This window comes from Melospiza georgiana, chromosome 6, assembly GCF_028018845.1.
Source record: "Melospiza georgiana isolate bMelGeo1 chromosome 6, bMelGeo1.pri, whole genome shotgun sequence".
Taxonomy (NCBI): Eukaryota; Metazoa; Chordata; class Aves; order Passeriformes; family Passerellidae; genus Melospiza; species Melospiza georgiana.
This window is the reverse complement of record NC_080435.1, coordinates 38891861-38907291: the sequence shown is the minus strand read 5'-3', so window position 1 is coordinate 38907291 and position 15431 is coordinate 38891861. Positions and strand designations below refer to the sequence as shown.

The following is a 15431-nucleotide window of genomic DNA, read 5'->3' as shown; positions in this document are numbered from 1 at the left end:
CTAGTTCTGCAGGGCTGCTCCTGGTGCTTTACCCAGCCTGCTGCAAGGGCATATTCTGAGATTTCTCAGCCTGCTACCAAGTGATGCATTCTTCCTCCTGCCCTTCATCAGCTACCCACTTCCCTTAGTTTGGTGCTTCCTTAGGCAGTGCTATTAAAAGCTTGCCTTTGAAGTGCGCAATTGAGTATATGTCCAGTATTAGGCCTGTGTAAAAACTCCTCATCTCCAATTACCACCAACAAGAACACTTCCCATTTCAGGGCGCTTTGGTTTGAAGATGATGTCTGGATGAAGACTGATGCAAAAGGTAAAATAACTTGTGCTGCAAATCAGAATTACAAAGGCAGGGAAGTAAACTGATTACCTTGTTTTCCAATAGGGATGCTGATGTAGCTCCATCCCTAAAACACGTTTGTGTATTCGTGGATGTATTTGTATATACTTAGGCAAAGTTTGGGATTTTTAACTCCTCTAAGTCACTGACAATTAAAACAATGGTTATCATTCATGAATCCTAGAACTTAGAAAATGGCTTGGGTTAGAAGGGACCTCAAAAAATCATCTTGTTCCAACCCTGCGGCCATAGGCAGGGACACCTTCTATTTGACCAGGATGCTCACAGACCCATCCAACATAGCCTTGAACTCTGCCACAACTTTTCTGGACAAGCTGTTCCAGTGCCTCACCAACCTCACAGTGAAGAATTTCTTCCTCTTACATAATCTAAACCCGCTCTCTGGTAGTGGGAAGCCATTTTCCCTTGTCCTGTCACTCCATGTCCTTGTAAAAAGAGCCTCTCTATCTTTCTTGTAAGCTCCCTTCAGGTATTGGAAGGCATTTTTTGGAGTGCATTAAAATGCACATCAATATAAGCTACACCTGAAATGTTCTTGGGGCAGAAAGCCATAGATTGCATGTGTTTTCCAAAAAGTGCACTGAGACAACCTTTAGGTTTGTTTCTCTGCCGTACTATATCAGCTTCCTGGGTTTGTAGTGCTTTTTTCCTGGAAAACTGCTGAAACTATTTTGAATATATATTTTTAAGGTGCAAATCAACCTTTAAATTTTTTAGGGGTGAAAGAAGGGAAAAAAGTGTTGCTGGGTCTCCAAAGACAGGGCTGTATCAGCGGCTGCCCTGCGAGCGGCTCTGGGTACGCAGCAGCCGGCCAGGCTGGAGGTGCTTGGCCCACACCATGTCCTGCAGCCTTTGCCAGAGGGGGGAGAAGGCAGCAAAGCTCCAGCATTCTGCCTGAGCCTCCCTGCTTGCTCACAACGTTTATCCAGCTGTTCAGGTCACTCGCTTTTGATGAGAGAAATGTTTGATTGGGCCAAGTTTCCTACAAGGATGTTACATGACAGCATACTCTCCAAAACGCTGGCCCGTGGCCATGGAAGATCAGCTTTCACTTCTGTCTTCTCTGCTGTTGTTTGTCTCTTTCCTTAGATTGATTTCAAAGAACCACAAAAGAAAGGGTCTTTATTTGAATAACACAGAGCTGCTGCACCAGAACTGTGTCACAGCACTGTGGTCTGGGGTTATTCTGGTGCTTGTGCTGCCTGGTTTAACCATGCTGTGTAGAGGGACTGAAAATGGCATGCTTGTCCCAGAATTTCCCTGTAACAAGGTTAGAAGGAATCCTCTACAAGGATTACCTTGCTCTGCTAGGATAGCACACAGTCCAACTTCAGCTTTGTCAATTTGCTAGTCTTGTCTTACCAATATATTTAGGATTTATATTGATTGTTCCTAGGTTAACAGTCCTATAAGAATGTGTATTATAATCTACGTGCTTTCCAATTTTTCTCCTTAGAGCACTCTACAGATAAAATTAGCTTGGAGAGGAAAGGACTTTGAAGAGACAGGCAGTGCTGTGGCTCAGCTGCTGTGAATTCTGTGTTCAGAATGGCAGAAATGGGAGCCAGGATGTTAAAATGTTTGGGGTTTGGATGGCAGTTCTGCATTTGACACTGGGCAGCGTGGGGCTTCATAGTTGCTTTTCATGAGCATTCCTGTGCAGATCCCACCATCAGTCACATGCTGGGCTCTGCAATCCTGGCACAGCTCGTGAATGCTGCTGTCACCAGAGGACACTTCTGCACTGACCGACAGGCCCCACGATCCAGCAATGGTTATAAATATTCCTGGGCCTCAGTCATCCTAAAGCCCATCCTCAACCACCAGAAAGTGATCTCAACTCATGTATTTAGCATGTTAGGCTGAGCTAAAGTTCTATTTTTAGATTGCTGTCTGAAAAAGAAAAACTTTGTGGTTTTAAAAGGCACTATCAGCTTTTTAAGCACTGTATCTTGTGCAGGGACTTTGAAATGCTTGAATAGGTTTAGATGGTGCATCTTCTGTTTCCATAGTTGTTGCTTTTAAGAGGTTTCTTAGAACCACCCCTTGAGGTCAACCTTCATCAAACAGAATTTCCTTTCATTCAGATGCAATGCTGCAAACTGGGTGTGAGATCTGTCTGGAGCAATTTTAAGAGTATTTAAACTCCAGAACCAAAAATGTCTGTCCTCCTTTTTGTCTGACCTTTAAAACTTCCAATCAAAACAAGCCATTAGAATTAACCTTTGCCATCTTCACACTTTAGTCATAGCTTTATCTATCTCCTGGAGAGTATTTGATCCTTTACTAGTGATTCTTTTTTTTTGTATTTAAAAGATGTCTCCTTAAATCAGACCTGCAATACCATAGAAGTGCTGACCATGATTAGAAACAGCCTATTTTCCAAGGACTTTATACCAACGTGATGACATAACCCTAGCAGGAAAAGAGGCACAGAGCAATGAAGGTCAATAGCAGAATCAGGCCAAGCCTGGAAGACTCGGGATTAATGTCTGAAAGATCTGTACCATCTGTGTACAGTACTGCTTTGCACTTGTCCAGGCACAGAAGAACAAGGATTCCTTTCCCTACCAGGAACTGTCTCAGGGGGGGCACTCCTGTAAAAAAGAACCTAACAAAATTGAATCATTACACACGTTATGTGCCAGTCAGCCCCAGCAACTCAGAGGTCTGCACGCACCCATCCTAAAGGAAAAGAGCTTTTGGAAACCATTGCCACTTTTTCCTGGAGGTGCACCAGTTTGAACTGTGCCATCTGCTGAGATGGCTGGCTGTATCCTAACTTTTGGCAGTTGTCCTGCAAACCAGGCTGAGGCTGTTCAAGAAATGACCCTTTCCAGCTGTCATGCTCGTCTGCTGAGAGGAGTCACTGCTCTGTGGCTCAACAGGTTTTCAGAAACATAAACAAGATGAACTCACTGCTAAGAGAATTGTAGATGTGCACTTCAGTAACACTACTGCTGTCCTTACTCCTTCTTTGTGTAAGATCTATTATACTTAGATACTAAATATAATATAATATGTAATAGAATATAATTAATATAATATTGTGAGCAAAGAACCAACTGTTGAGCCACAATACAGAGTAAGGAAAGAAACCACACTTTTATCTCTCTTCTGATTTTAAAAAGAAACAAAAACTTCTGCTTCTGTGCTGTGGTAAGTCTACTAAAATCCTAGCATAAGAGGCAGCAGAATTTGACTTTCTAAGCTTGAGGATAGAAACTTGGAGACTGCCAGCATATGGACTATCACTCAGTTTGTAAGACATGGGGAAACTGTAAAAATTGCTGAGTGCTGTTTATGCATGTGCATAGCAAAAGGGCACTGCAGTAGTTGGAGACACATTTTGTAGGGCATACAGGAATTACAAAGGCTAGCAGGATAAACAGTAGCAATTTCTTCTAGTGCTACAAATGTGTAAACCTTTGTAAAAGTCGATTATGTGCTAATTATGTAAAGGTGATTTTTATCTTCTGTTTTTATTAATAAGGCTGAGCGAAGTTTCCCTGTATTTTAAACTGTAGAGGAATTTTTTGTTCTGTTCTGACAATATTTTTCATGTTTCTCTCACAGGACGAATTTTTTCCTTTTTTTGCTGTGTCTAAATACCATCCTGAACACCACGTCATTACAAGACATAACATTTTAATTAAATCTCTCTTTTGCTGTCCATTGACAGGCCCGTGGCTGCCCGGCGTTGTGATTCAGTGACACGTGTGAGAGGGGGAATTCCACTCTGCCCCGAACAACATGTGGCTGCTGCTCCTCGAGCATCCTGCCGGCTCACGCTGGTGCCGCTCCCTGCTGCCTCCTCCCGCCTGCCCTGCTGGCATCCGGCACCGGGTCAGCTCCTCCAGGGACCGCGGGCGGCTGACGAGCTTTACAAGCGAGGAGGGGAAAAAGGAGCTTTTCCTGGCCGCATCCCCGCACGGGCTGGAAAGGGCCTTCCCCACCGGGCAGGGGAAGACGCTGCTTAACCCCAGTGAGGCATCGCACTCTCGGCCGGCATCGCCGCCCGGGGCCCGCTTGCCCGGGCATCCCGCGCCGCAGCAGCGCTGGGGCGGCGGGAAAGGCTCCGGGAGCCGCGGGCAAGGCGGCGGCAGGGCGGGCAGCGCTCCCAGCCCCGGGGCAGCAGCTGGCAGGCCGCGCTGCGAGGCGGCGGCGGCGGGAGCAGCCGGGCCGTGACTCAGCCCGGGAATGTCCTGGCACGGGCGGCCGCGGCTCCCGGTGAGGGTGACGCAAGGGGCTCGGCCGAGAGCAGAGCCCCCGGGCGTGACCGGCCCCGGCAGGAGCCGCTGCCCCGCCCGGTGCCCTGGCGCTGCCCTGGCGGTGCCCTGCCCGCTGTCCTGCCCGCTATCCTGCCCGCTGTCCTGCCCGGTACCCTTCCCGCTGCCCTGCCCTGCCCGCTGTCCTGCCCTCTGCCCTGCTCGGTATCCTTCCCGCTGCCCTGCCCTGCCCGCTGCCCTGCCCGCTGCCCTGCCCGCTGCCCTGCCCGCTGTCCTGCCCTGCCCGCTGCCCTGTCCTGCCCGCTGCCCTGCCCGGTGCGCTGGGAGCTCGGGGAGCCCGAGGGGGATTTGGGGACCGCTCCGCTGGACGAGGCTGCTTAAACCCGCAGAACTGTGAAAAGGGATAGTGGAGTCTGGAGCTGCCCTGATGGGGATGGCTGCGGATCCGCGCCTCGCATCAGCACACGCACACTGCCCCTCACTTCAGGCTCCGCAATTAGCTCACACGGAGGCACTGCAGGTCTTCCTAACTTGCCGCAAAATCGTGCCAGGATCCACAACTTAAGAGACAAATATATTTACTGTTGGGTTTTTTTTGCTTGTGGTTTTTGTTTTGTTTATTTGTTTTGGGGTTTTTTGGTTTTTTTGTGTGTTTTTTGGGGGTGTTTTTTTAGGTTTTTTTGGTGGTTTTTTTTTTTTTTTTTTTTAGGAATGTATCTGCAATGTAAGGAGAGAGGAAAAACTCAGTGTTAGCATTTCACAGCTTTTCTCTAATGCTCTGTTACATTACCAAAAGTTAGACTTTGTCTGGCTTTCTTTGCGCTCCCACTGAAAATACAGAATTGTTAGAGGAAAATTTGGTATTTTGCAGGGGTACACAGGACAGCAAAGGAAAAAAGGAAGTGTCCTGAGCAAAAGATCACATCAGATGCATTCCTCTTCCTTGACAGGCTGATTTTTTGAACTGAATGGTATTAAGACTCTCTGTCATTTCAGTGTGCATCTATGCAAGCTCCTCTGCTTTTCCTTTCCCTCTGCTCAGTTCTCTTGAAGGTAATCTGGCTACACTGTAACAGCTCCAATGCCCCCAGCAGAAACCAACAGGTTCCTGAATTGGACTGGTAGACACATAGCCTCACTTTCTTCTATCTCAAATGGATTATTTTATAAAATTTAATTACTTAATTATGGATCTTAATTACTTTTGTGACGTCTATTCTTGTGTCAGATTTAACTCAAACAAGCTAACAAGTCAAAAAGTCACTAAGACAAGGACTAGCCCAAGTCAGAGGGGATGCCTGAGGAGGCCAAGCAGAGGCCTTGCTTCCACGGGAAATGAGGCTGAAGTGGCAACACTGAGCTCAGCGAGAACCACAGAAAAACAAATAGGATGTACAGAGCACTAAAGGAAAGGACTGTGATACCAAAGAGCTTCAGTGCAGAAGGCAGCTCAGTCGATTCTAATAATTTCTCACTAATGAGCACCCAGGAGCTGAATCCAAACAAAGAGTTCCTCCTGCTCCACAGTGAGTCATTGCTTCCATCCACAGAGGGTGAAGGGAGCCTTGGAGGGCTTCCTCAGAGGCATGTGCTCCACAGAGGGTATCATTCACAAAGCTTTTAGTGCTGCTGCTGCTGCTGCTGCTGGGCTCTCTGAATCATTGGGCTATTTCAGTGGAGCCTGGTGGGATGCAGGTCTTGTGGCACAGGGTAGTGAAACTCGATGCTTCCCGATGCAGTGAGATGCCGAAGTGAGGAACCAGCTTTGTCTGAGTGTGCTTCAGCAGTAAGATTTGCTTGGTCATTACTGCTTTTGGTTGGATACTGGCCATTTCTGTGGCCTCCAAAGTTCACCAGTGGGCTCTGTCACAAATTCCTTCTCCGATCACTGCAGTCACCGGGAGTTCAAAATTAATTTCCTTGAAAATGAGAAGCCCCTTTCTGTTTACCTGTGACATGTTTTTCACCTCTAAGAAATGCTCTCAAATTCTGGCAAACTCATTTTTGTGTCAGAGATTTCTGTAAAGTCACACTCCTCCAGTCTGTGCTGCTTCTGTACTCTGGTGACTGCCAAGTATCAGTCAGTGATGTGCAGCAGCCGAAGCAGCAGCCCTTGGTGCCTGGGTACCTCAAGTACGCACCTTGTGAGATGAAGAGAGTATCAAGCATTGATTCATTACTCAGTTTCCATGGTGTTAAAAACAGAGGGTGAGTCATGCACAGTGTTGCAGTTGTCATCCATGGAGCACCTATCCAGCCACGCAACTCTGGAGCTGGTAACTCCACACCTTTCATTTTAGGAGCCTGGAACGTGCAGTGCAGAGGCCCCATGTAGGTGGCTGAGGGTGCTCGGCAAGGACACGAGACTAGGGCACTCACACACAGCAGATTCCTGCTCCTGTGCACATGTTAGAAGTTTGCTGAGCCCGTGGCAGCAAGTGTGGTCAGCAGCACCAGAGGATGTAGCGCACATGAGCACAGCTACACCTGCTTGCCAAATACACAATAAAGGTACTCCTTCCTGAGTCCCACATTGCTGGCTCTTACACAGGCAGTAAAAGTAACCGAGTAATCAGGAAAAAAAGACTTGAGTCAAACAGAGTTCAGTGGCAGCAGGAAGTCCGGAATGTGTGGCTGTAAGGAGCTGAGGGGTAAATACAGCTCCAGATTAGTAATTTCAAGGCTGAGGAACCAAATTTTGAATATTGATTATGCAAGTTAGTCTTGAATTCTGCATCCAGAGGGCAGGATATACCCAGAGGGTCGGGTGTAACTCAAAAAGGATATTGGAAACATAGTGTCTCAGCTGATCAACAAGGTAATGTATAGTAATGGCGAATGGGGGCAGAAATGTCAACACATCCCTCATATAATGCAGTATGAAGATATGAATATATATGTATCTAAAACACATAGAGGAATCTAATACACATTCACAGTGCTGACAAACACTGGCTTGTCGGTTTCTACCACCATACTGGTAGCAGTTCAAGTGTTTGGGGGAGAGAGAGCTGGCTGGTCACAGCACACGTTGGAGGCTCACAGGTACAGCTCCTTGAGGTCCTCAATGTTTAGGATTCCTTGGTTTTCAAACACACCAATTCAGGGCGAAGAGTCACACAGGACTGAGAATTCTCTTGTCCACTTGGATGGGCTAGAGATAAAATGTTTTTGTGGCCCTGCGCCTGAAGCCCTGTCCAGCTTAAAACACTGTCGGGAGAGCTGTCCTTCCTTGTTTTTTTCTGTAAGTCATTTTCTCATCTTTTCAGGCACCTTCCACCCTACGTGCTGTGTCCCGCCCCACTGTCTGAGCAGCTCTGCCAAGACGGCAGAAAGAGCACTCTTTGTGCCGGGTCCCTTTGTGCGCAGGGCCTTTCCCTGCTCAGCCCGGGGCGGCCGCAGCACAGATCCCTTCCAGCGGGGACAGAGCGGCGTGGCACACGGCAGCGGCACAATGCCGCCTGTGCCGCCTGCCGGGGCAGCCTGGCAGCGCCGAGCCGTGAGCAGGGGGCAAACCCTTCGGAGCAGCACAGAGCGCCTCGGCGCGGGGAGCGGCGCCGGGCGGTGCGGGGCAGGGCGGCCAGGGCGGCTGGCTCCGAGCGGCCGCGCCGCCATCGTGCCCCGGCCTGACGCTGCTGCTCCGGGCCCAGCCGAGGGGCCGCCTCGCCCCTCGCAGCCAGCCGGCCGCTGCCGGGGCCCGCTGAAGGGGCCGCCGGGGCTGCGGGGCCCAGGCCAGGCACCCGCAGTCCGGCGTCGGCGCTGCCTCGGCCGGGCGGCGAGCGGACCCCGCCGCCTGCGGGCCCTTCCCCGCGGGGGCCGGCCCAGCGCGGCCCGGCGGCGGCACGTGGTGGCGGCGCGGCCCATGTGACCGGCCCTCCCCGGCCGCTGCGGCTCATCCCCCGCCCGGCCGAGTCCCCGCCCGCCTCGCCCCCAGCGCAGCGCAGCGCTCTCTGCGTGCAGCAGCCCCGCACCGCAGGCAGCCGCCGCCGCCCCGGGACCCGGCGCCATGGTAAGGGCGGCGCGGCGCGGACGGGCGGGGAGGGCGGTGCGGGCGGCTGGCGCGGCCCGGCGGAGCCGAGCGAGGCTGAGCGGAGCAGGCCCGGCCCGGCGCGGCCCCGCGGCCTCCGGCGGCCATTTTAGTCTAATTTTAGCCGGGTGCGGGGGGAAGGGGACGCGGGAGCGGCCGCGGGGCAGCTGCGGGCGGCGGGGCTGGGGCCGGGCCCGGGGCCTGGCCGGGCGGGCGGCGCAGCGCTCCCTGCGGCACCGCCCGGGCGTGCGATACCCGACGGGGCGGTGAGGGGCGGTGGGCGCGGAGAGAAGGGTCCCGCACTCCTCCCGAGGAGCCGCCCGGTGCCCGGGCCCGAGGGGCGGCCGGGAGCGGCCGCGGGGGAGCGCTGGGGCCGGGCGGGGCTGGCGGCGCGCAGGGACGGGGGCGCGGGGCGGCGGGGATCCTCCGGCCCCGCGAACAAAGCGGGGAGAGGGGCCCGCGGCTCTGCCCCCGGGGACAAAGCCGGCGGCTCCCTGCGAGCACCTGCCTTCCCTCCCCGGCAGCCTGCGCTGGCAGCGCTGCCTCGGCAGATGTAATTGCTGGACCGAGAGCAAGGGCGCTGCAGATGGGCTGAGCTCGCTTGCTCACTCGCAGCGGGGTTTGCTAAATTATTTTCATTTTGCCTGGAGCTGCCCGTTTGCCCTGCCGGTGTTTTGTTTCCTTGCTGTTTTAGGCTCTTATTTTGAGCGGCTTGCGAGCCTGATGGGGAGCTGTACAGTTGTAATCGGTGTTTTTATATGAACGAAGAGCAGTCAAACAATACTCCCGCAGCAGTATGAAGTAAAATTCGGGAGTTCTTAAGGCGCGGTGTTGAAGCTGACACAATGCAGAAAACATTTCTGCTGCTTGTAGAGCCTTACCTCACGCAACAAAATGAGAGTCATGACAGTGCTGGATGTGAACTGCTGGTGTAGTGTTTGCTCTACTAGAAAAAAAGAAAAAAGCCAACAAAAATCTATCCCCCAAAACCCCATCCCCTCCCATCCCAACCGAAAATTACAAACTCCTCTCCTGTGTTCAGTTCCTACCCCCCCATCCTGCCTCTTCCCCTCCCCCCCAAATAAGCCAATGCATGATAAGGTAAAGAAAACTGTTTGAGCAGTACAGTTGTGTGACTAGTTGGATGAAACTGCTATCCAGAACTGCTGAGCTGAAAATGCTGAGATCTACAACAAGAAACTACTGAATTCACGCCTCCTTTGTATCCTCTGCTGCGGTCCTACAAATATTACTAAATTCATAGTGTGTTCAGGTTGAGTATAGTATTTTTATTCTTACGGGGGCAGGCAGACTTCTTTATCTAGCACTGTGGGCTATCATCTTCTTCTAGTGAGTGTTAATTTTTGCTGTTTAAATTATTCCTTTGATCTCATTTTACAGGCTTCTGGAGTAACAGTGAACGATGAAGTCATAAAGGTTTTTAATGACATGAAAGTAAGGAAATCTTCAACCCCAGAAGAGATTAAAAAAAGAAAGAAAGCTGTTCTCTTCTGCTTAAGTGATGACAAAAAACAAATAATTGTAGAGGAGGCAAAGCAGATATTGGTTGGTGACATTGGTGATACTGTGGAGGACCCCTACACAGCCTTTGTGAAGTTGCTACCTTTGAATGATTGCCGATACGCTTTGTACGATGCCACATACGAGACAAAGGAATCTAAGAAAGAAGACCTGGTATTTATATTCTGGTGTGTGAAAGCAAAGCTTGCTGTCAAAATTGAATGTTCTGGAGCTACCACTGGATGACTTAGTAACTGTTTGTTGTTGGCTTTTTTCTTTAAAGGGCTCCTGAAAGTGCACCTTTAAAAAGCAAGATGATCTACGCAAGCTCTAAAGATGCCATTAAAAAGAAATTTACAGGTATGGACCTAAAAATGCTTTTCTCGTTAATCACTGTGCCATTTAGATGTTGAGGTTCTCATAAGTACATTGTTGTCCATCTGTCTTTCAGGTATTAAACATGAGTGGCAAGTAAATGGTTTGGATGATATTAAGGACCGTTCAACACTTGGAGAGAAATTGGGAGGCAACGTGGTAGTTTCACTTGAAGGAAAACCCTTATAAAAAGACAGACAAGTGCCATCTGGATCTAAGGAGCTTCCATTTCTGCAGCTCGTTCAATTGGAATAGTATTAGTCTCCCCATCCCCTCCCCTCCTCAAAAAATAAGCCCCTTCCCCACCGCCCTGAAGGAGATGTCATTGTTAAGCAGTCTACCAGTGATTGCCATTAGACTGTTTGATCCTGGTAGTTTTATGTAGGATCCAAGGAATGCTTTCACGTCATACTCTTGGCCAAAACTGACGTTGCAGGCATTCCTTGCAACATGTTCAATGAATGTGATAGTTAATGTAAATAGTCTAGCAGACAGCAAAGGGTAAGCTAATCGAATGCCTTGAAAGTATTGTCCACTGGTCAGATGGTAGACTCTCTACAGTATTACTTACAGTTGCACTTGATTGCAGTTCCATGAGGCTCTTGTGCATTCATACACCTCACCTGCCTTGACAAGCCTATTTTTGTGACATGGCAGCACACAACACTATGCATTTAAAGCACTTTTTTGTAATATGTTTGACCCGCCCCCTCCCCAAGGAATGCCAATTAAGTTGCTGTAATTGTGTCATCAAATTATTGTAGTACCTCAGTTTCATTCCTGTTACATGCATATCTTTATAAATGAAGTAGCTGTTACGATGCCTTTCGTTTTCCATTGAATGTACACTACTGAACAGGAGTAGAAGTTATCTGTTTACCATGAGTCTTGAAACACTAAAGTTTTGTAAAACATCAGTCATGGTGGCAATTTCTGTATTAAAAAGAGCCTTAAATGGAACATTGTTCTTTGAGATCAAAAACTGGCCACGTTGCAATAAAACTTGTGGCTTATTACAGAACGTTGCCTTGTTTTCATTGGAAAATATAGTTTTTAAGTGTTTAAGCATATTTCAAATAACTTCTGTGGAAAGTATTGTAAAGGTAAACAATCATTAATCTCATATTGAATAATGCAAGTTTTTAATACTGATTTAGGCACTGCTTTACAATACTTTGTGGCTCTGTTCTGGCCGTTCTATAAAGGACCTGCTCCTAGTTTACCGTAAAGTAAAGAAGCTACCACTACTGGAGACCATTAGTTCCATGAAACACTTGTGTCAGAAACTCAAAAATACGAAGTAATTAACCATGCAGTGTATTTTGTACCTGAATGTTCTTAAAGTTCTACATGCCAGAGTAAAACCTTGCAGGAGTTTTTACAGCTCGCCGTCTTTCTGGGTAAGGTGATGTGTAATAACAGTTACATGCAGAGTTTGAAGCGGGCAAAGAGTTTTTGTTTCTTGAGGGTTATAGTTAGAGTGACCCAGTACAAGAATTAGCCTAAATGAACTGTTCTACTTGTTAGCTTCTATGTAAATAGAACTGGAAAGTGTTTGCCACTACTGAGGCTTGCATAGGGGACGTGTTTTGGCTGGGAGCCAAATAATGCTCTCCTTATAGAGAATTTGATCTGCTCTGTGTGAGCAATCCTCCGTTAGCCAGAGCTATTTATGGCAAACACATGCTTTTGTATCTTGTCATCGTTATCCACAAATGGCAAAACTGGACATGATTCTCCTGGTATGCATAAAGGAGCGCTGTTAGGCAGCCACTGGCAGCTGAACTGTACATGCTGCTGAAGGAATGCTCTTTTATCATTACCTTATTTTAAAAAGTTGGTAGAGTTGAACTGTGGAGCTTGTAAATGCAGGCTCTTTATGTTCAGTTCATAGCCCTTTTTCAACAAGGAAGCAGATAATAATCCAAATACTTTCTGTCTTTTTTTCCCCCCTCCAATAGTTTAAGTAACCTAGTGGTACTGTGTTTAGGCTCTCTTGTCCTGTAGAACTTTAAGACTTTATTTCAGGCTTCTGGCTGTCCCTATGACTTGCACACTTCATTGTGTTTGCTGTTCTATGTAGACTAAACTTTACTAGAATTTAAGTAAAAAGGCATGATGACCACTGACTTACTAAGTGTATTAATGAGTCTTGGTTTTGTTCTACAAAACTCTCCTTTCAGGTACCTTTTAAGATTGCAAAATAACTGATGGTATGCATGTTGTCTAGGTGAAAAAAAAAAAAACCCACAACTTTTTATTCCTTAAAATAGTCTATTTCTGATCATTCATGTTGTATGCAAAGCCCAGTTTAATGTAAAGATATCTGTGCTTTATGTTTAACTTGACTTCAGTACAGTAAAATGAAATTATCTTTTAATTGATTTTTCACAAGGAATAAATTGTTTCTTTAGAAAAAGCCAAAATGGAAAATGTTAAATTTTAATAAACCATTTGAATTTTCATTTTAGACAGTAAACTTTTTTAAGGAGTATTGTGTTTAAATTTATTGTTTGTTTTTGCTGCAGTCCGGAAAAATGTCTGTGGCTTTTTAGTTGAATATTATAGGTTGTTTTTTTTTCTTTTTTTTTTAACTAGCTTAGGTGTATATTCACTCAGTCCAACTAGCTATGAAATTGAAGCACAAACTGTCTTTATGTAAGATTCCTACCAAATTTAAGTTTTGGATCCAAAAGGATCAGCCTGCCTTCAGTTTGTTCTTGAAATGAATGACTGACTGACTGATGTGAGGTCCAATTCAGATGGCTTGCTTTTTAAAAAAACAAAAACAAAAAAACAAAAACCAATAAAGTGCTACAGAACTGTTACTGTTTGAATTATAAAACAAATGAGAGACAGCTGGCATCTGTTCCAAAATGGTTTGTCAGCTGTTGTTTTCTGTCATTATGCAAAATGGTGAGGGCCTCATTGTGATCGAGAAGTGGAGGAAAATCCTCTCAAGTTGAGTATTTTCTGTGTATTTCTGTGTAGACGTGACTTTTGGATATCTTGGCTTCAGTTATTGATAAAGAAATGTTAAATTTTTCATGAGAGTAGCTTGTGCAGAAATGGCATTTTTCTTCTAAAATAATGTTTCAAAGCCAGCAGTTTTGTTTGATTTGGTAAATCCTGGAAGAGGTATAGATAGATGGGTTTGATTTCTCTGAGAAGGGAAACCAAACCAAGACTAGAGTGTGCAAGTGAGGTTTATGCTTGTGGTGATTTTAGAAGTGCAAAGCTTAAATTTGTATGGACTTGACTGTAAAAATGACTCCTGGTCAGATCATGAAGCAGAGTTTGAGTATGCTCTGTTAAATCCAAAGTGTTTCGCTAAGGGGAAGACTTTCCTTCTCTACCATTCCCTCAGAACAAGTGATGGAATACAGCAATTGCCACAATTTGATAATAAGCTTTACTCTCTTATGCCAATTCCAGTATAAACCAAATTTTCATGTCTGCCTATTTTTTATAAACTTCTGTAAGTCCCCTTTAGTTTGTGGTGGCGAGTTAATGATTGTAGAGTGAAAACACGGCACTAATGGTGGATCAAAGATCATCAATGTAGCACCTGTCTATTGAACTTCTTTGAAATATTTCTGATTTTGAAAACCTGGTATAAATAAAATTAATTTAAATGTCTTCAGTTGTTGAGTTTGTTTGTGTGCTAGACATCACCTGCGTTAATCACTTTGTTGTCTTTGGACTGGGAGCAGCCCAGATACTGTGAAAGAAGTTGTGGAATACCTGGACTTTTTGTAACAGGTTTCTTCTGCTGCCCATTCAGATCAATATCCAATTGTAGCAAAAGCCAGCACTAGTGGCTCTGGAGATGGATATAAAGAAATTTTTAGTGGGCTGGTTCTAGATAGCCTTTTTCTTTTGTTGGATCCCAGCTTGTGTGTTCAGAAAATTAGATGGCTTTCATGTAGAAAATGTAAAATGTATGTTTACACTGGCAAGTCATTTCTAGTACAGGGAAGGAAGTGAACTGATGTGTGAAAAAACTGACTCCATGAAGAAAGATCAAAATATTACTATTTTGGTATCAGTGGCCTGTCTCTTGTTAATATAAGATTTCTTGGATCTAGGAATATGTTATCTGGAAGAGTTAATTTTGTAAACGAAGCTGTGAAGAAACAGCTTCATTGAATTCTCTGGAGAAGGTAAACTTTAACAATGTGCATTAAAAAACCCTTAACTGTTTATCTAACACAAGCCTTCTCTATGGCTGTGGGGAACATACATAAGAATCTGCATTAAAGAAGAATGAAAGGTCTCTGAAGTTTTCTGAATAAAAATTACTGTTTAGCTTTAAAATGTTCTATTTTTACTAAATTCATATCCAGTGCTTGACGCTATTGAATTTGGACATTTTTCTGCCTCACCTCCCATGCTGTTGAATCTACAATAATCCCCATACATCTTACTCTTTCTTGCATTGCTTATCTATGCATTCTACTAGTAACCTCTGAAAAATAAATACAACAGTAAAAATTAAATCTTTTCATAGGAAGTTCAAACAGGTGACAATTTATGTTCATTTAATGATTTCATAGAATTGTCTTTTTACATTATAAAGCTTAGGGAAAAAATGTGCTAATTGGAGGTACTGAAAGTAATTTTTACATTCCTAAGATTCTGTGACTGTCTTTTTAATAACTCATTGTAGATTAATGTTTCTGTTGTCAGCTTTGCTTCATAGATATTTAGAAAACTAATGATTGGAAAATAAACTTGAAGATGCTGCTGATTATTTTTAGAAGTTTCTAAATGTCAATTTGGATTATAAAATAATATACAAACTTAAATTTCCCACTGCTAGCCTAATTTTTATTCTTGTGTGTACAGGCTTAGAAATGTATGTGTAATCATGCCTCTCCTCTTCCACCTCTTTATTTTTAAAAACAGCTGTGTCACTGCAAAT

The 15431-nt window shown here is 45.9% G+C and overlaps 1 protein-coding gene across 1 annotated transcript; it reads left to right on the top strand.

Annotated features, from left to right (window-relative positions):
• The first annotated feature begins 8496 nt into the window (after positions 1-8496).
• On the top strand, positions 8497-14146 carry CFL2 (cofilin 2). The gene is made up of 4 exons (XM_058026645.1): positions 8497-8593; positions 10013-10320; positions 10416-10492; positions 10584-14146. The coding sequence occupies exons 1-4, from the start codon at positions 8591-8593 to the stop codon at positions 10694-10696; spliced, it is 501 nt and encodes a 166-aa protein (XP_057882628.1). The 5' UTR covers positions 8497-8590; the 3' UTR covers positions 10697-14146.
• The last annotated feature ends 1285 nt before the right edge of the window (positions 14147-15431 follow it).